Consider the following 24,440-nt stretch of genomic DNA (forward strand, 5'->3'; position numbering starts at 1 on the left):
TCCAGGTAATCATGAGAAAGTGGAACATAACGACAAAAGCCGTTCGACGAATCGCACAATTTGGATAAGATTTCCGCGCGCGCACGCGACATATATGCGTGAAAACGAGAATTGAAACATGCATCGTATCGTTTAAACGTGCTTTTATTCACGCACTGTTGTGTCGCAGTACAATCGAGAATAGAATTTAACGAAGTTATCAGTAAATGCCACACTTGCTGCTATCATATATATATATATATATATATATATATAAAAACATGCATTTAATATTTAAACATCAACACATATGAATATGCGCGAAAGAACTTTTATACTTGTATCAAAGAATATCAATTTTTTTTACAATACAAATAGAAAATTAATTTAATCTTTGATGGAAGAAGTTTCAACAAAAGCAGAATGTGTACTTTACACTATGCGACTTAATTCTCTGCAATAAATTAATTTAAATTAAGTTTCCTAATGACACTTAGATTAACAAAGGAAATGGTACTTCGTGTAGTTGAAAGGCATTGTTAAGTTTCGCTAAACAGTTATTTTGTTTTTGATATAAAGCCGAGATCTCTAGGAATCATGAACCGCTTGATCACATCTTCTGTTATTTTGTTCTTTGCTTCTTGATGCACAGCCACCAGTCGTTGTAATATCTCGATTAATTCCTTCTTAAGTTCGCCCGTTAAGATCTCTCCGCTGGTATAACCCTGAAAGTAAAAGAAATCGCCACATCGTTCGCATTATTTCATTTTATTTACTTCATTAAATCGTTGGGGAAAATCCGCAATGAAATAAAAGTCACCTTTCTGATTTCTTCTAATCGCTCATCATCTTCCAGGAAGAATTGTAGCCACTGATAGGATATATCAATCTCGCAATTTCCACCCTGCTGTCTATGTTCCTCCACGGTGGCCTGGCCACCAGAGAACGCATGTTTATTGATCTTATTCTTGATCTGCTTGGCAGTATCCGTGAGAAATATTGCGGTGTTGCTGTCGCTCGCTGACATTTTCGTTTTGGAACCTTGCAACGCCGGGAAGAAAGTGGAATGTAGTAGAGCTGGTTTGGGGAAGCCAAGTTTAGGTGCTACGTCTCTGGTCATACGGAAATACGGATCCTGATCGATCGCGCACGGTATCAGACAGTGCACTTTAGCATCTCTAAAGATAAAAGGAAATGAACTAGCAACTGCTGGTGCTGCTTGCGTCGGCGGGAAGGCGATCTTGCCGATCGAATCGCTGTCGCCAAAGCCAAAGATTCCTTTCACTTGATTAAATGTTACACATCTCTGTATCCGAATCATATTCTGATAGAAAGCTGGATTGTTTCCTATGTGTTCCAAATTGGAAAAGATAAAGGTCTTATCAGGGTTGAAGCCACATGCGATAATGTCTCTCGCGTTGGTATAGGCCAGTCTAATGGCATCTTCTATCTTTATGTTCTTCCATATAGCCTTCTCATCATCCGTTAACTGTATAATCAACGGAACATTGAATATATCCTGCAACCATTTGCAGAACATGAATGGTATGAGATGACCCAGATGCATCGCGTCGGAACTAGGTCCTCTACCTGTGTACAGGTAAAATGGCTTTCCTTGCTCATAGAGATTCAGAATAGTATGCATATCTCTGTGAGAAAAAAATATGCCTCTTCTAAGAAAATGATGCGGCTTTCTGCCAGTGATCTTTTCGAATCTGGCTAACAATTCATCATCGATCTTAGAGCTTCCGAATTTTTCTGCAAAAGAGACATTAACTATAATAACTAAGAGTTGTTATTAACTATTAAATTCGAATATTATCATAATAAATTTCAAACTTACGACTATATCAGGCTTCGTAACTTATTTAAAGTATAATAACCTAACCCTCGAATCTTAAAATTATATATCCCTTGCCTCTGACTTTACTTATCATATATGCGTTAATGATGATCATTTTTGACGAGAAATACATTAAAATAACTCACTGATCAATTTGTTGTAGTCAATTCCAGAATCATTTGTACTGGTGACTATCCACGGTGTCACGACATCCTCATCTTCAACGGCGCCGTTTTCCACTTGGACCTGTCCATTTTCCGTCGTCATGTTTCTTTCCTTAGATATTTTCCTACAAGTTACAGTTACAAACTATACAAACACGTTCGCACATAAACTCAAGTGATCAATCTGGTTTGTACACGAAACATACGTAAGCACAACCTGTCATCGAATCTCGTGCAATTGCAAGAGGTTATGTCGTCACTTCACACGAATGATGCGCACGCAGTGTTTTGCTGATCATTGTAATCCCTACCACAGGTATGTAATGATACGATTGTCGATACTGTAATTCCCTTCCCGGAATTTATCTACTTACAGTAATATGCGCATACAAAAAGCAGCAACTTGCAACGATACGTTTATTGATAAATAAAGCAGGTACAAGAAGACATTTACAGTTTTTTTTGTATATAATGCTCTCTAATGTAGCTTTATCTCTCAACTGCTTCCAGAGGTATTACATTGCAACCCAAAAGACCTTCACCAGCCCAAGGACGTGGAGTTAAGGACAAAACTATAATCTCAGACTTGCGCTTGATTTTCATATTGATTGCCTTATATCTGCTGTTTTCTGCCAATCTCTTAATGTCTGTTAAAGTTTTGAAATTTCGATAACGAATTGATCCAAATTCTAATATGAAATCTTCCACTTGAAGCCCCTGAAAAAATAAAAAAACCCACTTACTTTCAATGTCTAAAATCCAATGAATTGAATATCAACATCTAATCAAGACAATATATATATATATATATGAACAAATTTAATAGGTTTATAATATAAACATATAAAAATCGTTATATTAACATACCGCATTCTCTGCCGGTGAGCCAGGTGATACTAAATTTACTCTGAGAAATGGCTCTAGCATTTCTGTCTCTTGACTATTTGTTACATCATTTATAGCCTGTTGTACATCGTTCGCCTTCGTTAGTGCGTGAACTTTGTGTAAACCTTCCTCGATCTTTGTCATCAATGCCTTGTGATCGTTTGTAAGACCTAGTAGCAACACAACATACATTGCTCAAATATGCATATAATGTGTATAGAGATTATATTTCATAAATATAAAAAAATATTCGCGTACATATTATATCGTGCCTCGTGCGTCTCACTTGATAAACATCTATATCTTGTTTGGGATATCCTTCGGAGTCCACCAATGACTCGCTCATACCAACATGATTCTGCGATTAATAGGTAGAATGAAGTTTAATAGAAGACATCACAAATCATAATAGTAACATTAAAAAAACATGCGCAGAACTTACATTGTCCAAAATCTCCTTTAGCGCTCGTAAATTGGATTCGATCTCGTCCTTTTTTTTCATCAATTCAAATACCGCGTCTTTAGCTTCTTGCAGCTCCATGTCGATCACCATGTTTGTTTCGAGCAGTTTGGTACTACCATAGACATATAATATATAGACTGCGCATTCACAACGTTTCCTTTGTCCGCACATGTTCAATATTAGAAAGAGGTAGCATGCTTTCGTAGAGCAGTCTGTCTCTTTCTAACGATGCGTGGTGGGATATTTGGTCTCTCCGCCTGTTTAGAGTGGAGTGTTATGTCTCCGGTTCTCCTTCTTTTCGTGAAATAAAACGTATGTAAACAAGACAATTGACATTAAAGATTATAAAACGTATTTACTCATAATAATATAATTATAACACAAAAAATATCGTAACACAATGAGTCTATATTGTTATGTATGCCACAGTAATGCATATAAAAGTGACAAACAGATTATTTTCCACCGGTATGTAATTATACCCATCATATGTCCATATTCATCATTTTTCCATGCAAAATCATCATTTTTCCATATGCGTGTATTTATATCAGACATATTTTCTTCTCTTTGCCTTTCACAATTCTCCTTTCTCTATATTCTCCTATTTCTGTTTCCTCTGTCACAGAAGACTGCTTTAAGCTAAGACTCCATGCATGCGGTGAGCTCCGGCAAACGGTTGCGGTGACCAATCAGGAGACAGACGCATGCCGGAGCTTGCCGCAACCGGACTTGCGCCTCCCTCCTGATTGGTCACCGCAGCATTTGCCGCAGTTCACCGCATGCATGGAGTCTTAGCTTTACTCCTACCACGCATCGTTAGAAAGCGATAGATTGCCTAACGAAAGCAAATTGTCTCTTTCGAATATAGAAGGCCCCCTCCGCTGAAAGCGCGGTCTATTTATTATACATCTCTGGGTGCTACGCAGTGCTACGTCCACAGGCTCGTCTACAATAGCTGTAAAGGCTCGTCTACATTAGCTGTAAAGCCCTAAACATAATGCCAGGCAACAGGCAATAAGAATAAAAATAGACCAATCACAATCGACTATTACAAGAATAATCTATTGTGATTGGTCTATTTTTATTCTTATTGTCTGTTGCCTGGCATTGTGTTTAGGGCTTAAGAGTAAGGGCCAGAGCACAGACTTCTGCATAACGCATAATACACAACGCATAAGAGAATCAACCAATCAGAGTTCTTCATTTCTGTCCTGTGGAGGGACGGTTGTTCCAACTTCTTGGTAAGTTAACTGATAGTTAAATCATATGTTTGTCTTCGTTTCTCCTTCAACTTAGACAAAAACAGAGATATGATTTAACTATCAGTTAACTTACTACGAAGTTGGAACAATTGGCCCTCAGACAAAAACAGAGATATGATTTAACTATCAGTTAACTTACCACGAAGTTGCTACAATTGACCCTAAATATATTAAAGGTGTAAGGAGTGTAAAAACGTGTAAAATAAGAACGTAGATAATAAAAGAATGCCGCCTTCATAGACATTTGTCGTCGAATTTTTTCTTTAATTTGAAATTTCAAAATAAAAATAACTTTATAAAACTGAGAAGTATTTGTTTTAGGGCACTTCCGGTTGAGAGAAAAGATTATCGATTATTAAGATGATTATTGATGATTTCAAAATTTTATCGATTATAAAAATATATTTTATAATTGATTTTTTAGAAGCCAATTATTTTCTTCAATCTCGCTCATTAGCTCCTTTAGTCTGCATTTACATGCGCTTTTAAAATACTGCGTCAATACGCGATCAGGCGTGTATTCGCAACTTTTGAGGCCCATGGCACGATATGGCACTCGGCACCTCTACTTCATCATTATTTCGCAATTCGATGTATAAAATTTAATACGATATATATAAGATATTCTATATTTATCAAGTTATTTCGTACATGTGTTTCTTGTTTTTGTGTTCTTTATATATATTTCCATATATTAGAAAAGTACACACCGAGTATAGAATACAATAAATTATTTGTTACACATACGTTATATGCATATGACATTTATAACTTTAAAAATAACGTTTTGAGATAGCGCGCCTCGTAAACCACCGTCCGCTTGCCTTGTGGAGCAACATTGAGTATATCTTGTATATCAAATGGCTGTTCTATCACAGTCATGATGTCCTTGCCGTAAACTGAAATCCAGAAGAAATGAATAAGCATAACGATGTCATCATATCGTTATAACTTAGAAACAGAAGGTCTTTACGCACCTTCGCAGTGTTCCAAAAACTGGACGCATTCTTGCAACGTGGAATCTTTTAAAACCACCAGTTGTTTAGCTAATTGCTCCAAAAGCGATAGAAAACATCTCTTCGCATAGAACCAGGTATCGGTGCCAAGCTTCTTATTGTACGGCTCTAAACTCTTCATGACCCTTGATATGCCGAACTCGTAATTTCCCTTGGAACAGTATAACGTGCCAATCACCAGATTTACGATGCACAAATGAAAAAGCTTCTTGTCCTGATCTTCAAATGACACCGCTTCTTCCTCCTTCTCAATTTTCTTCATCAACTCCTCGGCTTCCGCGTTCTGCGAAGTCATGATGTAGCTGACGCACAAGTTGGCGAGGACTATAGCACTCACATCTAGTATCTGCAATTTCAATATATTATCTTAATAATATAAACACATCTTTGTGCAAATGCTATCCGACGGTAATTGTGAAAATGATAGTGTAGTTTCTCTACTAGTACTAACGTTGTCATATCTCTTCTTGACAATCGGCTCGTAGAAGCCTGTTGCTTCTTTGAATTTATTCTCCTGCATAAAGAGAGTGTGCGCGACGTTCAACTTCCACACATCGTGCTCGTTACAGAACTCGACGCTCTTCCTGAAAATCTTTTCCACTTGGGTATAATTTTCCAGGTCCCAGTAAATTTTCGCTTGCGCCATAAGGACTGGCACATATCGTTCCAGAGCTTCCTCGTAGTCGTTGACGGCTTTTTTAACAGCATTGTCGTCGTGATTCAATCTCGCTTCTTGCACCTGCTTCGTCGCTTTGCGCAATGCCTCCGTGTGCTTATTAGCGAGATCGTCGAATTTACGATATGCCTCTTCTGGCGAGGTTTGTTGCGTTATAAGCGCATCCAGGAAATCGTACAAGTACTGAAGATAAACATAAACAGAATAATAAATAAATAATATGTCCGATCGTTGAAGATCATATTTCAATTCAAAGCAGCATTCTATCTTTGCGAAGCAATTTGTGAATATTTTCTTAATTATATTAGATTTGTAGCATCACATGTTCTTTATGAACGATATGTACAAAATGAAATTGATTGGTGCCTTCTGACAAACGGCGCCGAAAAATAATATTGATGTCACGGCCCTGAGTGTTGTTACAAGCTTAACCTGCGGACCGATATTTTCTCATTGATTTTATACTCGTTGCGAAGCACGCGTCATGTCGATTAAGACAACTCGATAATTGTTTCATCTTCGACGAAAATTCAAAGCAACATGACTGCGTGCGAATTAAACCAGATATTCCTTGGCGAAGTTTCGTCTATTCAAAATTACGGAGCCTTCATTAGGATACCAGGCTGTTCGCAACAAGGCTTGATACACCGCTCACAGGTATTTTTATATGCACTCAATATGTTAACAAATATCTATATATATATATATATATATCTCTCGTAATATAACGCACTGACTTGTATGCGATTCCGCTAGGTTAGCTCCACTCATATCGACAATGTTGCGGAGGTTTTGCAAAAGGGTGAGCGGGTTTGGTGTAAAGTGATCTCTGTGGCAGAGGATGGCAAGATAGGGCTGTCCATGAAGCATGTGAATCAAGGAAATGGCAAAGATTTAGATCCTAATGGTGTAGAGCTACAGAGGGATGTACAACGAAGAAAAAACCCAGGGATTGTCCAGCGTAAAGTTATACAGTTGGAGGCAATATTAGATACTATCTGCACAAAGTGTGGGACCAAAGGACATTTATCCAGGGACTGTTTCGTGTCACCTAACGGAAAGAAGTACGAACTGATTCCAGAGATCGAGGAGGAGATTATTCATGAATCAGTGGATGAATGCAAAGAGAAGAAACCAGAGAAAAAACGCAAACTCAAGAAGCTGAAGAAGGAGAAGAAGTCAAAGAAGAGCAAGCGTTCTATGGACGACAGCGATTCAGAAGAGAAAGAGAGAACTAAGAAGAAGAAAAGCAAATCTTCGAAAGAACGCAAGAAGCACAGGAAAAAGTACAGCAGTAGCTCGAGCGACTCCTCCTCCAGTGCATCGTCTAGCCATGATGTAAAAGCTCACAAGCGGAAACATTCGGCGGATCATAACACTCGTACGAAGAAATGCAAGCATTCTAAGTTTAAACATCCGGATTGATCACACTCGATTCACTTACCTTTGATTGTTACAAACGCTCGGTTAGATATCCAATAAATAGACAAAACTCACCGGTGTCAGATATTTGTAAGTCAGATGCACATTCTCTGCCAGAACATCGGCGGCTAAATCATAGTACTGATATTTACAGTACAGAAGTAACAAATTGGCAAAGGTCTCGGGCGGGAATGGATTCTGCTGCAGCAGAAACTGCAATTTCTCGAATCCTTCGCTGGGTTTCGTATCCATGTTTATTAATGCCTGATTGTGCAATGTAACAGCGTCGAGCTCCTCCTCCGAACGCGGTGGCATATCGGTCAATGCCTCTTTCGCCGCGTCATAATTTTGCAACTGATATTCTATAGCGGCTTTGAGATTGAACGCCTCCGTTAACGCTGTCTCATGCAGAGTCAACGTGTTGCCGACGCTTCGAACTTCGATGCCCTCGGTAGTCATTCCCACACTTAATTCCGGATGCTCTCGTATACCTTGCTCGATAATGTTAGCTGAAAACATGACGGGAGACGCGATTAAAGCGACGGAACAGGCGCGACGCTGCCTGCGATTGACAAACCTTACCGATATGTTTCAGCGACGCTGCGTATTCTTTCAGTTTGAAGTAGCATAGAGCAACGTTGTACGACAAATGAGGCCTGAATCCTGCTATTTGCAGTGCATTCGCAAATTTCTTGAGAGCCTGCTCGTATTGCTCCTCCTGAGAGATGCAATGATTCATCAATCTTACTGAACGCAACTTGGGCACAGCTGTAAACAAGTTGTTAGCTATGTATGTACCTTGTATAACAGGCAACCTAGATTGATTTCCGTATCAACGTCATCGACAGGACACTGGTCTACGAGATTTTTCGCTGCCACCATGTCTTCCTGCCCATACTTTATAGCCGCCTGCAACTTCTTTACTTTGAATTCCAAGTTACTCTGGTCGATTATACTCGAACAGACTGCCCATGCCTCGTGGTACATGCAAGCTTGATGCAACGACTGGGCGTAGTAGAGCTTGTAGATGTTTTCTTCTGGGCATAATTGAACCAGTTTCTCATAACACTGAGCCGCTGCCACGAAATCTTGCGTATAAAAGTAACAATGGGCCAGAAGGGACAAGCAAGGCCTAGACTGAAAGAACATTTTACTCATTTCTTTATTCGATAACTATGTCATAATTTAAGCTAGAATCTTGGGTTCTTTGTATATCTTGGAAGGGGAAGAGCCAATGTTCGTTTGCTTGGAAACTCTTAGAAACTTCAAAACGCCCACCATTGAAAACTTTTAACACATTGGTTCTTTTTCTTTCAAACCGTCATATCGTACTGTGACCATACGTACATTAAGATGGGAATCTAAAAGATTTAGCAGAATTTTTATGGTCTCTGTGTATCGCTGTTCTTTTATCTGCAACAAAATTGTAACGCGTTAAAAGCATCTTCCGTCGAGCATCTTTTTATCTCGAAACTACTATAGTTTGCATCTTAAATAATGTGCTCCGTTTGATTGCTCCTGTTTTGCGATTTTCCCATTAAACTATCGATAACGTTTACCCTAACAAAAATTTCATGTGCGAACGTGCGTATACATGACGTTTACGTGATATTTGTACGCGATAACACATAGCTCTACCATAGTATATATCGTTTTCGTATATTCTCCATCCTTTATATATACGTTTTCGATAAATGTAGACATTGCGAAAATTATAACGATCTGCTACAAAAGCTGCTTTGACAGAGCTACTCGATATCGCCTTTCGACCGTCGCACATTGCCATCGAGCATCTCGAAGCATCTATTTGGTCTATGTACGCGTATTGTTTTGACATTACACAAGATCCGTCGTCACGGAAACAAGACGTGTGTGAAGCTGGCCCCGCACTTTTCGAATTTTGTATTTTTTCGAATTGTGCTGCATTGTGCTACGTTTGTGCCGCAATCCGCAACTCTGTAATTCAAAGCGTACTCAAGAAAATTAAGAAAAACTAAATTTTTAGTAGCCCCGCACTTTTCGAATTTGAGTTTTGCTTTATTGTGCGGCAAACGCGAGGCCGATAACTTCAATAACATTTGAGAAAAAAAGTAAAAACGAAAACTTGCCACACCCTCACTTTTGTCCGAATGAACTCAATTTTTGCAAACTTTTTTTGCAATCTGAGTAGTTTTCGATACATCTCTAAGTGGTTTCTTATTGTACTCGATTAGCACAATTCAGCACAACTTGCAGACTTGCGGTAAATGCATTGTAGAAAAAGTTATTTAATAATTTGTATTTTAACTTAAACATTTTTTTTTTACTGAACGAAAGGAGATATCCAGTTTCTTCAAACGGCACAACGCGGCATAAATTAGTAGGAATTCATAAACAAAAATTAGGTTCATTCGGCACAAACGTAGCACAATGCAGCACAATTCAAAAAAATATAAAATTCGGAAAGTGCAGGGCCAACTTCACATACGTGGAAACAAGAGGGATCTCATATTCCAACGCGCCCTTCCAACTTTGTTTTATCAAATGACGAATTTTCACTATGATTTGAATCATTCTTCAAACTATATTAAAATAATTGGTACACACATACATGTGTGTGTATGTGGTAAGATATATAATATATACAAAAATATTAATATACGAGAGAGAGAGAGAGAGAGAGAGAGAGAGAGAGGTAGGCTTATTTACATTGAGAGAATACTTTTAACTCCGTAATAATCTGTTTATTTCGCACAATTTATCCTTCTTAATTTGTTCCAATGTAGTCTTCAAGTTGTCAATTTTATCTATCATTGCTTGCAAGCCATTGTCTTGCATCTTTAACAATCCAATTACCATGGAAAGATCCTTCTCAAGTATTGTATATCGTCCATCTGTAAGGAATGACATATCTAAAGTTTTCACTTGTTTTGTAAGAACTTTTGTCATCTGGAACAGAGTATACAGATTGTAATTTGACATGAGAAGGAAAAATGGAAATATGTAGCAATAGATTAGTTTTACAAGGCATGCTTACATATATCTCATTGGTAAGTTTAATGCAATTCTCAAGTTCTCCAGCGCATAGCTGTGGGAATCTCTCTCGAGCATCGCATACTTCAAATACTGCATCTTCACATTGCTGCTCTTGATCACCTAGGCAAGATTCAACAATTTCTAATTACAATGCTGAGATATGTTGCAAAATAGATGCTTACCCATGTTCAAAATATATTTCTGTACAGTTGGGTCTACCTTCACATCACATTTATGAAATGCTGTGATTTTCTTCCAGTTTTTCAGTGTCCTAGAAAATAAGAAGACGTGAGTATTACTAAAAAAGAACATGTGACAATTAAACAATTATACCGTTGCTAACGTTCAAAAGAATGGAATCGTTTGAATTGGAAAGCTTTGCGTGGTCATTATGACGCAGTTTGTAACGGTTTGATGCTGTACGAAAAAAATCAGCTGATACTCGATATGAAGTTACATGATTATTCGATGAAAAGATGCAATTAAATCTAATTTAAATTTTAATCTCTAAATTGTAAAACACGAATAAAAAGATATTTAACATATCGCCAAGGGTCGCGTATTATTTAAAAATAAAAAGCCTGGCTGATTTGTCGTTAGGTTGTGCTACTTGAAAATGAAAAAATGTTTACCTTACTGTTGAAACGTACAATCATAAAAATAAGATTCTTTGCCTTGCTACAAAGTCGTAAAAGTTCAGTACAAGAAAATATCCATTTGCCATTGAAACGTAAGTTTTCATTCATTCGTTCAATATGTGGCTCTGAGCAGAGTTATTACACTCCTTCTCCTACGCCAATCACAACGATTTTGGAAATAAAAAAGAAAACAGGGACAACGCGTACGCAGTCCCCAAGATCAAAAATATGCGTAGTTATAGAACTACATCCAACCGCCACGGAGGCGAACAAAAGACTCTAAACGTAAGGGCAAGAGCACAGGCTTTTGCATAACACATAATACATAATGCATAAGAGAATAAACCAATTAGTTTTCTTCATTTCCCTCCTCAGGATAGAAATGAAGAATTCTGATTGGTTGATTCTCTTATGCGTTGTGTATTATGCGTTATGCAGAAATCTGTGCTTTTGCTCTAAGTTTTGAAAGTAAAACGTATGGGCCAGAGCACAGACTTCTGCATAACACATAATACACAACGCATAAGAGAATCAACCAATCAGAGTTCTTCATTTTTATTCTGAGGAGGGAAATGAAGAACTCTGATTGGTTGATTCTCTTATGCGTTGTGTATTATGCATTATGCAGAAACCTGTGCTCTGGCCCTTAATCTGAGGCTGCGTTCCAAAATTCACTGTCAGTACTAAACATGTAAAGTTTATGTCACATATACTATAGATTTTCTACTATATACTATAGATTTTATACTATAGATTTGCTGGCAGTGAATATCGGAACGCAGCCCGAGTTGTATCACAATTCCGACTCTTTGGTTGCGTTCAGAAAACAAAGTGCTCACTGAGCGCTTAGTAACTGTTGGTCCTTACTATTAGATCCTTACATTCAGACCAATAACGTTGACGAATTACTCAACCGTTGTGTAACTGTTGTGTTTTCTGAACGCAACCATTGGCTGCATTCAGCAGAACAAAGTGATCAGTGAGCGCTTAGTAATTCTCGCTCCTGATTGGTAAATACTTCTGGGTCTATGAAGAATCTAAAAGAATGCTCCAATCACAGACAATAATCATTAAGCGCTCATTGATCATTTTGTTCTACTGAACGCAGCCATTATAAAAAACAGCTGTGACTCGTAGTGGAGATTTTGAGCGATAAAAATTTAACCGAGATTAAAACCGTTTAGCAGAGACTCAAACCTCGTTTCATTCGAGTCATTCATATCGCCGTTAGATGGCATTAGACAAGCTATTAGCCGTTCCGACCCGTTACATTAGTTTCAAAATCTCCGTTACGAGCCTCCACCGTCTACAATGAGGTCGTAGTACGATCAATCATAAAGCCAGCGGCACACGGTGCTTGTTTTCGTGCTGGATTGCTTGCTGGATGAAAATATTGCATTCTGATTGGTGCATTTCCATCCATCTTCGAAAATATACCAATCAGAACGCAGTATTTTCATCCAGCAAGCAATCCAGCACGAAAAACAAGCACCGTGTGCCGCTGGCTTAAGTCTGTCGCATTTTATTTTTACGTTTTACGTTTCTACGGTGAGAACGTCTTCCTATCTTTAATTAACGCTACTCAACAAGTTAGACCTATTTTTATCTACTTTTGTTTTACAATTCAAAAAAATAAACTAAGAAAGACGCAAAAAGGTCTTTAGTAAATAAAAATTTTCAAGTAGTACGTCTCAACGACAATTGTACAAATCTATTTTCAAGCGGTTCACAGCTCACCTGGAGAACTCAGTTTTAATTGTTACCATTTAATGTCGAAATGTATGTCGATAGATGAATTAAATTGGAACAGCTCAATGATTAAAACACTGCGCAATTATTCACGGTATCCGCCGATCAACTATGTTACATTCATACGTTCATAGAAGGCTACAAGAAATCCAACATGGACGCTCCGTCGTGTTCCTACGACGCTTGTCATACTAGGTTACTTTTGTCCGACATTTCGACATTTGCCCGCGAACGTGGATGACGTAATTCGGCAACATGCCTGCATGTTTTTCTCAATAGTCATTGATAAATATGCTATCTTTTTTTCGTAAGTTGTCAATCGGGGGAAAGATAAAGGATGGTATATTACCCGAGAGAATCATGGAAACTGCGGAGGATTTGTTGATAGCGAAGGACCATTTGATATTAAAGACGGATACCGAAATGAAGGAATCCGTTTACGGCAAGTTGCGCACTATTTGTGTCTTGTGTCGGTCTTCGACCTTTCGGATATTGTTCGATGTCGGAATAACGGTGCGACATTGTGTACGACGATCTCTTTATACACTTGTCAACAGATTTTGCCTAGTCACTGACAGATATCCAAATATCAAATTGAATGTCACTGAATTCCGTCCGTTTAACTCTCCAGCGATTTAGTCTTTGTTGCTTTCCAGACCTCTTGAGGACAATCAAAGATCCGGAGAAACCACAAACTTTGGAACAGTTGGATGTTGTCTACGAGGATTGTGTCAGTGTCTGTCATTGCACACCCGGGGGAGTTTCCGTGATTCGTGTGGAGTTTAATCCTACGGTGCCTCATTGCTCTTTGGCGACTCTTATAGGATTATGCATCCGTGTCAAGCTGGAGCGTCATTTGGCAGCGTTATTTAAATTAGACATCTATATCAAGGAAGGTGCGCATTCCACTGAACAAGAAAGTGAGTATACAACAATTCTTATGTGTTATATCTTAAATTTTTCTTTTCACCTGAGGTATGCATGTAGAACTTTTGTTTCTGAAATTGTGCCAATTGAATTGCAGTAAACAAACAGATCAATGACAAGGAACGTATAGCAGCTGCAATGGAGAATCCAAATCTACGAGAATTGGTGGAGAAGTGTATATTAGAGGAAGATTACTAGTGTCTCATATATACATATATATATATATATACACACACATATACATATACATAATTGTGATATGTATACTGTTGGATATTCTATCAGAGTGAAATTCACTTTGTCGAGCGACTGTGTAAATAAATAATATATATTTTACTTGTACGTACAATTAAATGCAAATACAACTTTGTACTTTACGAATCCTTGCGTCTTCGATAAATGACATATGTAAAGGAAACGCACAATACATGAGAAATGTACAAAGTCTTCGCAGCTTTGACAAAAGTACTCGTTATCAGCATGTGTCTCCCACTTTCCCGGAGTCATGATTCAACTCTGAGTGTCGTAAGTTTCGGTCGACATCCGCGAAACGTCGCGTAATTACCGCGATATCGCGCGCGTACCACCATCGAATGTGTACCGCACGGTCGTGCGGGTGGCGGAATTTCCTCTTATTTTCGTCGTTTCTGCGATAACTACTATGTTGAGGGACGGAGTGTCGCGCGGCGCGTCGTGCGGCATCGCGCAGTGTCAGCCCGTCAGAGCCGTCAGTCGAGTCCAGTCGAGTTTCGAACTACGGATCAGTCGGAGCTCTATACATCCGCCGCGCTGCGCCACGCTGTATTTTTATTGTTCTCACATCGTCACGTCGTCTCCCGAACAGGAGCCGCGGGGAGAGCGGCCGCTCTTCTTGACAATTCGACGACTGATTCGAATTACGCGAGGTGCGAGTTTGCGTAAGTTTGTATGAAATTAAGGAACGTCAAAACCGACTCGCAAATCTCAATCGGGAGTCAATGACGAGACGTTCGTTCGCGATTAAACCGCCAACCGTCGACGGATTCATCAATCTTACCCTCTTATTGACTCTCCAATTAAAGAATACTACAAGTATAAAGTACATAACTGAAGATTTTGAAAACTAAATCCTTGACCTCTGTCACGTTCCATCTTTTAAATCGGTTGCTTTTCCTCTCACTGTCACTAAACGTTAATCACTAAACGCCACACGTTTGCTTAAATGTTTTTTTCCTGATATACGATATGCCTCTCAATCGATATTATATATATATGTATATTTCTTTTCTGCCTTTTTGAAGTGAGAAGCTACAGATAAATCACCGACCGACCGAAATGGGCTGCGGCTTGTCCTCGATCTTGCTCGTCCTCTTACTCAACGTTTTTACGCGCGGCTTGCCACTGCAACAGGAGCTTTACGGTATGGACATACAAATATTAAATACATCTAATCGACAGCGATATCAAATATATTAAATCACGCGCGCGTGCGAGCGCGTTTGTACTATCTCTTAACATTCATTAAGAGAAAAGAAATTTTTATCGCGCTCTCACTGTTTACGAGTAAAGTATCGCGAAAGCAACTCACGCGTCTTAAGATCAGTAGGTCAACTTGATATTTGCGTTTTATGCACTAATAATGGAAAACACGGCGGACAATTTAAACGGAAAAGACTTTGCGCCGTGCGTGATTGTACGTGATGATGCCGAACGGACGTCACCGTAAAATCCGAAGTTTGGCTGCAGCGTTATCACGGTTAACGTCAATTTATTTGATTTTCGCTTGACACATTCCCCATTATACGAGGTATGCCGAATAATGCATGTTAGCACCGTTAGATGATTCACCCGTCCGCGATAACACGTACGATAAATACACAAGTTCGTATACAGTATCGAAATCTATGAGCAATATAAAATGCAACGTTAAAGCAGTCGTAAAACACTCCGTCGTCGCATTTTAATTCCGTGCTGCAGCGTGTCGCGGTAAAGTAAATGTTCGAGTAAGCGGACGTTTAACCGTAGGTCGTCACAAAAAAATACAATATATAATATTAAGAATAGTTTTGACATAAATATTTGCATTTATAGGAAAACTTAAGATTTCCCTAAGTAGAGAACAATTGAAATCAATGTATACATCTATTATTAATGAAATATTTAAATCAAGTAATGAAGCGCATTAAAATGTACCAGCGACCGGACAGTTGAAATAAGTTATGGCCAAATGTGAATATATATTTATCCCAGTGTCTGAGCGCAATTAGAAAATTAGTATGTGCTAACGGGAAATATAAATATAGACGCTGTCTCTCAATGAATTTATTAACGATTGACCATTATTTTGCCAGACCATAGGCGCTTATCTATTTAATTAATTCTTATTTTAACAACAAAAGTATCAAATTGAGTATATTTTTCTTCCAATTAATCGTCAAATATTGGAGTTTTTTCATAATAATTATTACTTTCATTCATTATTGTTAAAATAAATAGTGAATATTTTTCTTCAAAGTGGTCGGATGCTGGGACGTGTCCGGACATTGGAACGTTTATCTTATTTCATCCCGTTGTTCTTCGCGATTGTTCGAAAGTGCTGAAAACTGTGCGTGGCGATGGTTCTTTTACCTCACCGACGCGACGTGATTCTTCACATGCGTAATCAACTTGAGAGCAAAAGATCGACAAGAGTCGTCGTCGTCGTCGTTGTCGTCGCGTCTGTAGCCGTAATTTTCCAGCATTATATTATCAAACAGCCGATCGCTAATGCAACCGGGATTGCATGTACATACGTATGCCTGCACGTGCACACATTACGGAAGAGCGTCACGCTTTTCATAAGGCGACAAGGAAATTCCATCGATGGGAGATTTATGTCGGAGGTATTTCAACGGAAATTTATTTTAACGGAATTTTATTCTAACAGAAATTTTCTTCAATCACTGAATATCCATTCTGTGGGTGAGAATAAATTTTAAAAATATGCGTGTATTGGACGAAACGAAACAAAAAAGAAGTTGCAGAAAAACTCGCGCGTATAATCAGCCAGGAGCTTTATGTATTTCTCACACAACACACATTATCCCAGGGACGTCCTACAATAAAATATTCTACATATCCTGGATATACAAATGTCCTCCGTTTTAGATCCTACAGATATCCTACGGATACCTCTTCCAGTATAACAATTTTTAGAAATCAAAAGTTTCTAAAACGGAACTAAAAGTTACCAAAAGGATATCCGTAAGATATCTGTAGAACCTAAAACAGTGGACATTTGTATATCCCCAAGATATTGCAGTATCCCAAAATGATGTCCACCGAGTGTCCCTGAAATAAGGTGTGCGGGTCTGGACGCATAGCGAACGCTAAATATGTCTTTCTCATTCCAAATCTCGCGTCCTCTCTCTGTGAACGTAAGATTGAACGCATAACGTTGTTCCAGCTTGAAAATCAGCAAAACATCTCGTGAGCGTTTTTCTCATGCGGCCTCGGTATAGAGAAGCATCCTTGTGCGGTTTTTTAAATCGACTCGTAGATAATCTCGCGGTATGCGGTGAGAATTGACGCACTTACGAAATTATCTCGAAAACGACGTGTAATCTTCCCACGAGGAAAGAAATTTATAGATAATCCGTTGTAGGTCAGAGACAGACTCATTAATGTCGGGTACGACTAAAAGTGCGGGCTGCTCCGCCGATTACAGTTCCAACGACCCACACTGGATTTTTCCTCGCCTCGCTTTGTCCTTCTGCCCCCATCTCCGCCCCGGAGGTAAAATTCCCTCGATCCCTGTCCGTGTAAACGCGAAGAGCGTGTCCAGCGATGACGTTAACGCAATGTGTAAACTCGACTGTGTAATCACGATTCTAAAATCTACATGACGCAGAAGGCAGTAATTGCAAGCTGGAGGATGGCAATACCGGCGTGTGTAAGAAGATACACGACTGTCCGGCCAGGCTGCGGGAGGTGTTGGAGGGTAAGAGGTCCTCGGACTCGACAGGACGTTGCGGTTTCAAAAACCGTATTGAGATCGTCTGTTGCCAATTCAACATCACCGATAAGATAGGACTTCGTCCGGCGGAAATAGGTACGACGTGTTCCATTCCATTCTTCCTTCCTCGTTACCTTTTCCCCCTTCCTCTTTCCTTCTTTCCTTCCTTCCTTCCTTCCTTCCTTCCTTCTTTCCTTCCTTCCTGCTTGTTTCCTTCCTTCTTTTCAACAAGGAAAATTGACAATCTCTCGGCCGCACTTTACACGCACGTGGAATGGTAAATGCATGGAGCGCATTTTTACCGGTCCCCTCGTTCGACCGCACGAATCGTTGTTTCACAGCGCGAGATATCTTCCCGGTTTCGAGACGGTAAACAGCAGCAGTCGAGCGATCAATTCGATCGGCATTCCGCGCATCTACGAACTTGCTGTCGATTAGCAACATTCTATCTTGACGCGAGAACAGGTTTCGCCTCCGCCTGCCTCCGTGATTTCCGATCGCGGCATTTATTTTCGCCGGCGTGTCCGGGATACGGAAGAGAGAGAGAGAGAGAGAGAGAGAGAGAGAGAGAGAGAGAGAGAGAGAGAGAGAGAGAGAGCCAGACTACCGGCGGTAGTCCCATCATCGTCTTTCCTCTTTTTCGCTGTTTATTATTTTGTATATTGCTGTTACGGTCGTATCACGAAGAGGCTGTATGAGCGTATGATTTGAGTCGCGCATCGCGAGATTCGGGAGGTCTGCCAGCACTCGGCACTTCGTCGTCGACATCTTTTCGTCATCCGCGCGAGTGTCAACGATTTAAATGCTTATCGCGTTTTAATGCATGTCGTTAACACGCATACTCTCTCTCTCTCTCTTGCGCGGGCGCGGAAATTATGCGCAAATCGTTTCCCAGAATTCGAATTTAAATAATGAACGAACGGCCTTGAGGTGAAGATGCGTGCGCGCGCGATGATGTAATAATCAGTAACGGCCTCGTATGTGCTTACGCGAGATCCCATCTAAATTCGAACGGACCGGAATTCGTGCGTCAACATCGCGATCTCGCGTGTCGCGCCTTTTGTCGCGAGCGGCGCGACGCGGCGGAATAATGATTTCAGCAAACACGCCATTTGCAGCGTGTCGTCAATACGAAAACGATATTGGCATCAGCGGCAAGCTGCGTGGCGAGCTTTCGGAGCTGCAGAGTACACAGGTGCAATTCAACATATTCAACGGCGTGCAGGCCGACCGAGGGGAATTCCCGTACATGGTCGCCCTGGGCTATGAGAACCAGGACAATGGCGACAATTCGGAAGCCATCAAGTACAGCTGCGGCGGCACGTTGATATCCTCGCAGCACGTTCTCACCGCTGCTCACTGCGTGGATAACGTGCAGGAGAAAGTACCGATAGAGGTGAGTAGCAGAGAGCGAGATCTCTCGAGTTCAAGGTCGCGTGACTCGTTCCTCGGGTACCTTCCGAATGAACGTCGAGTTGAGTCGAGTCGACAGACGAGTACACGCGAAATCGGCTCGAGTCATTTTTTGCGCTCGCGGCGCGGCGCATCGACGAGTCGACGAGTCGACGAGCGATTCAAAAAGATTCAAGAGCAATTGGGCGCGGGGGGGCACACGAAATCCCATTTGTGCACAGGTCAGAGTCGGCAACGAGAACCTGAAGAACATCGACGGCGCACAACGAATCTCCATAAGCGACGTGATAACGTATCCGCGGTATAAGCGCAGCACCAACTACCACGACGTGGCCATCCTGAAGCTGAGGACACCGGTGCGTATGACGAGTAATGTGCGACCGATTTGCATCCAAACGAAATCCCTGACCACCATGGGCATGCCGCCGAACGCATCGTTCGTCGTGATCGGCTGGGGCATTACCAGCTTCGACGACGAAGGCAGTGACGTACTGAGGAAGACGCCAGGTCTCAGGTAACATACAAAACACACAACGGCACTCGATGGAGAGAGAATTCCCTAAGAATGGCAGCGAGAGACGTCTCTCGCAGTCTTCGACTTCTCGAGCGAGTTTTCACGCATCTTCCAAATTTGCAGTTTCGTCGACAAGGATTCGTGCGCCAAGTCGTTCAACGACTTCCTCAAATTGCCTCGCGGCCTGGACGACAATATGCTGTGCGCGCTGGACAGAAACGAGTCGAGAAGGGCTGACGCTTGCTTGGGAGACAGCGGCGGCCCTCTGCTGATGTTGGCCGGACCGAGTCACAGCATCGTGGGAATCACCGCGTTTGGCCAGCCCTGCGGGGGACCCACGCCGGGAATTTACACGGCAGTCTATTCCTACCTAGAGTGGATTGAGCGGCAGGTCTGGCCGGAAATGGATGAGGAATCGGACGAGGAGACGAGGTAGACGGCGGGTCGCCGTGCTCTCTCTCTCTCTCTCTCTCCCTCTCTCTCTCATGTACGAACTTATCTCGGGATCGTCACGGTAATCTAGTCTCAAGTCATCGCACAGGAGAAGCGTATTTTGTACTTTTTTACATGTATATCCCCACTCTCCTCTCAAAGTATAATGTATGTGTGTGTGTGTGTGTATGCATGTACGTGTGTGTGTATATGTGTCCCGATGAGACATGTTGCGAACCTTCCGCTGACAATGATCTTCCTTTTATATCCTGTCGTTGACTTCTCTACGTGAAGTCGAACGAAGCAATCGCGCGTTCAATTTGTTCAAGTGAATAGCGAGGCGAGCATGTCGAGTTTTCTTCGCGGACACGATCGTTCGTCAAACGTGAAAAATGGCGGATAAAAAAGAAGAGGAGAAAAGGGAGGACGACGAACGGCTCGAGTACATTCGCAGATATCTGGTGCTCTCGAGAAAAATCAAGGCCGAGAAATGGCTCAAGTTGTTAACGAACGAGGAATTCAAGGTTCGGTCTCTTCTCTTAGATCTTAACCTAATCTTCCTCGATCGTTTGCGGTAGTTGAAAGCGAGCGTGAAAACGGAAATGATAACTTGTCCATGAAAATGCGTGCAATTCTGTAATTGTTTATAATTCGTTCACGAGGTTAATTACGACAATTATAACTGCTTCCAAGAAAACAATTTGGGATTATCTTCCAATATCGCGAGCGTTGCGTCGCGCGAGCGAACATTGCACGTTCGATGATCACGCCGACTCGTATTTTAAATACGTGATCCTGGCGGCGCTTTAGGAGACGATCATGCGATTCTTCGATACACCGGAGGAGATGATTCTAACGATACAACTCGGCCCGGCCGGTGTGCTGATACCGTTCCTCGGGATACCGGCGACAGCACGTGCGAAGACGTCGTATTTCGCAAAGAGGAGTCCCGTCGAGATTACCAGGCAAAATTACAGGGATGTCGTTATGCCGGGCGACATGGCGCCGAAACCTATCGAGGAATTGTCGGTTTTGATCGAGGAGGTAGCGATTACGCCTCGCGGAATTAGATTTTTCGTTCGCGTCTTCCCCGCTAAGAAGAGAGAATTGACCGTTATGTTCCGTGTGGCCAGGCTTATGTACCGATATTATCGAACCCGAAGAATCACAGAGGCTGGCCGCGCGTTGTCGGCGAGGACGTGAGGAAGCACGTTTGCGACCTCCGCAGCGTAATATGTCAGGTACGCGTTCTTCTGGCTCGCACAGTCTAACCTTTTTCGGTCGCTTCGATGTCGCACGACATAGCGAAGAGACTGTCGGTCAATGCGGAAAATGTCGCCTTACCGATGATGAGCGTCGGTCGGCGTTTCAGCTCAAGGGTAAGATGACTGGCCAAACGTTGCTGCCGATGCCGATGGGCGTCGAACGGATATTCGAGGAGGAACTGAAGGCGCAGCAGAGCGGCGGGGCCGACGTCGACGTTCGTCTGAGAAGCGACATTGAGACGATCCTGACGAAATGGTACTCGCAGATCAACGACACTCTGCACGAGGAGAGCACGCGCATTTTCCTAACTGATAAGCATCCGCAACCCAGCGCCGGTATCGTATCTCCTCCTCCTCCCCCCCCCTCCTCGCAAATGTCGACTCGGGTTCCTCTTCCGGGCGAACTCTGGAGCAGAGAAGGCGCATCTTGCATCTTTTAACTTTCCGCCGCGCTTTCAGAAATCGAGTTCTGGCGTCAGCGACTCGTAAACGTCGAATCGATTTATAACCAGATGAGGGATCCCCGGGTGAAAAAGATGGCATCCATTTTGGAACTGACCAACAGTCCCTACTCGGCATGTTTCAAGACCCTGCTGAAGGACGTTGTGGCCGGTTAGGCATCGAGCATTAGCAAAAGCTTTCGCACCATGCGAAAGCTAAATCTCACTTTTTCCTTTCGTTCAGCCGCTTTGAAAGAGTTGCCTCTTCATGCTTTTATCGCTGCGACTCACACTCCGCGATGTCATTTATCCCATTTATCACGGTTCTCTTTGTTTTCTCGATCAACTCGTGAACTTTAGCGCTGGTCGAGGCGCGCGACGTCTGCTCTTATCTCAAAGCCTTGGAGCCGCATTTCGAGGAGATAAAAAATACCGGTTTCAAAGACGTGCTGACCAAGTTGAAGCCGCTGTTGCACTGTGTCTGCCTATTGTGGTCCAACTCGAAATACTACTGCACCTCTCCCCGAATCATCACCCTGCTGGTCGAGATATCAAATTTGCTGATAAGCGAGGTACACTGAGGAGGAGAGTACGAGATGAAAATTATCGGAACATTTTATCACGGCTAATCAACGGCTTTGTAGGCTGCCAAATATTTGGATCAGAGTACTCTGTTCACGGCTGACGTCGAGGACAGTCTGACGCGCTTGGAACACGTGACGAACATTCTGCTTTACTACGTAGAAATATTCGAAACCTTTCGTTCCAAAGTGGACACTTACTTTAAACCGCCGAGCGAGGCGATCCTGTGGAATTTTCACGACGAGTTGGTGCTCGGAGGAATAACGGATTTCCAGAAACGTCTGGGAGAGATAAAGGTCTGCGATGGGTATCGTGCAAATGAGCGGCTTCGCCAGCTTTTCCTTTGTCCTCCCCGAGGTTTTCGGGACTCACACCCCTGATTACCTCGCGCTGGAATCGTCTGTAAACGCGAAAGGCTGATTATTCCGTGTCAATTCCGTGTCCACGTAGATATTGTTCGAAACGGCGCGAGAGTATTTCAAGCTGGAGAGGATTGAACTCGCGGGACTGAAGGGGAGAACGCTGTGCTTGAGGATCTACGATATCTACGAGGATTTTGTGAAAATATACAACGAATTCGCGGAGCTGCAGTATGACATTCTAGTGGCGGAAGAGACGCAGTTCGCCGATCATGTTGCTTCCTTCTTAGCAAAGGTCAGACGATATCTCGTGAATATGGCGATCGAACGTAATGCGTTCTTTCTTTGCGAGTATCATTGAATAAAGAACATAAAGAACATAAGGGAGGAGCATATGGGCAAAATATCCCCGTGGGAGAGGATGCGACGGATGTAACGCCATACTATTATATAGAAAACGAGTATCGATAATGGCAAGTCGAATCGACTTCATAAGAGAGAGAGAGAGAGAGAAAGAGAGAGGAAGAGAGAGAGAGAGAGAGAGAGAAACAATAATTCAGAAGACACACACACGCACATTTTATTTTTTATTTTTATTTAATATAAATATTTAATAATATTTTACATTTTTTTACTATTATTTAACCCTTTAACGCTCGACTTTTTTATAAATGTTTTAAAAATAAAATTTGAGTTTTTTTGAACTGAGACTATAAGTAGTGATAACCAAAAGAAATATCAGAATTTTATATTGGTTTTTTTTATCGTTCGTTTTTTGTTTATTGGTAAACATGACTTGGATCCTAAAAGCATATACGAAATAAGCAAGCTATACAGAGAAAAATGAAGGGTATAATCTATACGATATAACTCTGATAGTCAGCTTGACGTTTTCGAGCTGAAACTTTACTATATTTGTGAGTGAAGTTTATTATTCAGAGCGTCAAGCTTACTATTTCAGAAGAATATCTTATAGATCACCATTTAAATAGTCAATCATCCCTTCATTTTTCGCCGCATAAAAAACTGTAGGTCACCAGGTTTTACGAAAATAAATTGATTTTTTTGATTTTCGTGTCCACCATATTGGATTCGCCATCTTAAATTTCTGTATTATTTTAATTTCACATTTTGCATCTGAGAAAGCTTCCGATTGTATAAAATTATAACAGATACCAATCTATTCATTTATAGCGCACTTCTAGATGTCAGTAACAATGGTAACTATGCCTACTTGGAATTTAATAAAACATGTTATCATTAAAACTGAGTTAAAAACAGACTAAACCGAATCTACATACAATCTATATAGCATTTTTTAGAAAAAGAATTCACCTTTACAGTGGTGCAAAGAAAATATCCCCTTTTTTGACTAAGTTATGGATTCTTACTAGGTGCGCAACTAAGTTTCCGGGTTTCA

General features: G+C 41.2%; 8 protein-coding genes across 13 annotated transcripts in view; 4 read left to right on the top strand and 4 right to left on the bottom strand.

The window, feature by feature from the left end:
- Window positions 1–128: 128 nt before the first annotated feature.
- TrpRS (Tryptophanyl-tRNA synthetase) lies at window positions 129–2,367 on the bottom strand. 2 transcript variants are annotated; one of them, XM_011144401.3, is made up of 4 exons: window positions 2,193–2,367; window positions 1,969–2,111; window positions 800–1,737; window positions 129–704 (listed from the first exon to the last, which is right to left on the bottom strand). In XM_011144401.3, the coding sequence occupies exons 2-4, from the start codon at window positions 2,087–2,089 to the stop codon at window positions 537–539; spliced, it is 1,227 nt and encodes a 408-aa protein (XP_011142703.1). In that variant the 5' UTR covers window positions 2,090–2,111; window positions 2,193–2,367; the 3' UTR covers window positions 129–536. The 2 variants fall into 2 exon arrangements, with proteins under 2 accessions (XP_011142703.1, XP_025160700.1); XM_025304915.1 differs by having other exon boundaries at window positions 1,969–2,242.
- Window positions 2,368–2,386: 19 nt separating this feature from the next.
- Window positions 2,387–3,567, bottom strand: LOC105185129 (26S proteasome non-ATPase regulatory subunit 9). The gene is made up of 4 exons (XM_011144398.3): window positions 3,314–3,567; window positions 3,130–3,229; window positions 2,854–3,041; window positions 2,387–2,703 (listed from the first exon to the last, which is right to left on the bottom strand). The coding sequence occupies exons 1-4, from the start codon at window positions 3,503–3,505 to the stop codon at window positions 2,476–2,478; spliced, it is 708 nt and encodes a 235-aa protein (XP_011142700.2). The 5' UTR covers window positions 3,506–3,567; the 3' UTR covers window positions 2,387–2,475.
- A 1,645-nt stretch (window positions 3,568–5,212) lies between these two features.
- On the bottom strand, window positions 5,213–9,522 carry Ttc30 (tetratricopeptide repeat domain 30). The gene is made up of 8 exons (XM_011144397.3): window positions 9,352–9,522; window positions 9,061–9,126; window positions 8,512–8,850; window positions 8,296–8,431; window positions 7,789–8,222; window positions 6,067–6,474; window positions 5,577–5,961; window positions 5,213–5,498 (listed from the first exon to the last, which is right to left on the bottom strand). Exons 1-8 carry the CDS (start codon window positions 9,415–9,417, stop codon window positions 5,365–5,367), a joined length of 1,968 nt encoding a protein of 655 aa, XP_011142699.1. The 5' UTR covers window positions 9,418–9,522; the 3' UTR covers window positions 5,213–5,364.
- Window positions 6,738–7,791, top strand: LOC105185127 (nucleolar protein of 40 kDa). The gene is made up of 2 exons (XM_011144396.3): window positions 6,738–6,948; window positions 7,048–7,791. Exons 1-2 carry the CDS (start codon window positions 6,832–6,834, stop codon window positions 7,714–7,716), a joined length of 786 nt encoding a protein of 261 aa, XP_011142698.1. The 5' UTR covers window positions 6,738–6,831; the 3' UTR covers window positions 7,717–7,791.
- Window positions 9,523–10,414: 892 nt separating the features above from the next.
- Window positions 10,415–11,664, bottom strand: LOC105185126 (uncharacterized). 4 transcript variants are annotated; one of them, XM_011144395.3, is made up of 4 exons: window positions 11,379–11,664; window positions 10,911–10,999; window positions 10,730–10,848; window positions 10,415–10,641 (listed from the first exon to the last, which is right to left on the bottom strand). In XM_011144395.3, exons 2-4 carry the CDS (start codon window positions 10,912–10,914, stop codon window positions 10,417–10,419), a joined length of 348 nt encoding a protein of 115 aa, XP_011142697.1. In that variant the 5' UTR covers window positions 10,915–10,999; window positions 11,379–11,664; the 3' UTR covers window positions 10,415–10,416. The 4 variants fall into 4 exon arrangements, with proteins under 4 accessions (XP_011142697.1, XP_011142695.1, XP_011142696.1 ...); XM_011144393.3 differs by having other exon boundaries at window positions 11,361–11,663; XM_011144394.3 differs by lacking the exon at window positions 11,379–11,664 and adding an exon at window positions 11,072–11,240.
- A 1,409-nt stretch (window positions 11,665–13,073) lies between these two features.
- galla-1 (cytosolic iron-sulfur assembly component galla-1) lies at window positions 13,074–14,378 on the top strand. Its single transcript, XM_011144391.3, has 3 exons — window positions 13,074–13,557; window positions 13,772–14,035; window positions 14,140–14,378. The coding sequence occupies exons 1-3, from the start codon at window positions 13,407–13,409 to the stop codon at window positions 14,238–14,240; spliced, it is 516 nt and encodes a 171-aa protein (XP_011142693.1). The 5' UTR covers window positions 13,074–13,406; the 3' UTR covers window positions 14,241–14,378.
- Window positions 14,379–14,655: 277 nt separating this feature from the next.
- On the top strand, window positions 14,656–21,062 carry LOC105185124 (serine protease snake). Of its 2 annotated transcripts, none has more exons than XM_011144388.3 (6): window positions 14,656–14,959; window positions 15,323–15,441; window positions 17,911–18,111; window positions 19,134–19,411; window positions 19,650–19,942; window positions 20,066–21,062. In XM_011144388.3, exons 2-6 carry the CDS (start codon window positions 15,357–15,359, stop codon window positions 20,376–20,378), a joined length of 1,170 nt encoding a protein of 389 aa, XP_011142690.1. In that variant the 5' UTR covers window positions 14,656–14,959; window positions 15,323–15,356; the 3' UTR covers window positions 20,379–21,062. The 2 variants fall into 2 exon arrangements, with proteins under 2 accessions (XP_011142690.1, XP_011142691.1); XM_011144389.3 differs by having other exon boundaries at window positions 14,773–14,947.
- LOC105185203 (dynein beta chain, ciliary) overlaps window positions 20,732–24,440 on the top strand; it is a 36,218-nt gene continuing 32,509 nt past the window's right edge. The window contains exons 1-9 of the mRNA XM_025304920.1: window positions 20,732–20,948; window positions 21,068–21,125; window positions 21,185–21,418; window positions 21,508–21,621; window positions 21,753–21,975; window positions 22,099–22,251; window positions 22,440–22,651; window positions 22,724–22,957; window positions 23,112–23,330. Of these exons, the coding sequence (XP_025160705.1) occupies window positions 20,767–20,948; window positions 21,068–21,125; window positions 21,185–21,418; window positions 21,508–21,621; window positions 21,753–21,975; window positions 22,099–22,251; window positions 22,440–22,651; window positions 22,724–22,957; window positions 23,112–23,330 (1,629 nt within the window). The 5' untranslated portion in view covers window positions 20,732–20,766. The remainder of the gene's footprint in view (window positions 20,949–21,067; window positions 21,126–21,184; window positions 21,419–21,507; window positions 21,622–21,752; window positions 21,976–22,098; window positions 22,252–22,439; window positions 22,652–22,723; window positions 22,958–23,111; window positions 23,331–24,440) is intronic.

Source organism: Harpegnathos saltator, unplaced genomic scaffold (genome assembly GCF_003227715.2).
Source record: "Harpegnathos saltator strain DR-91 unplaced genomic scaffold, Hsal_v8.6 scaffold659, whole genome shotgun sequence".
Lineage (NCBI taxonomy): Eukaryota > Metazoa > Arthropoda > Insecta > Hymenoptera > Formicidae > Harpegnathos > Harpegnathos saltator.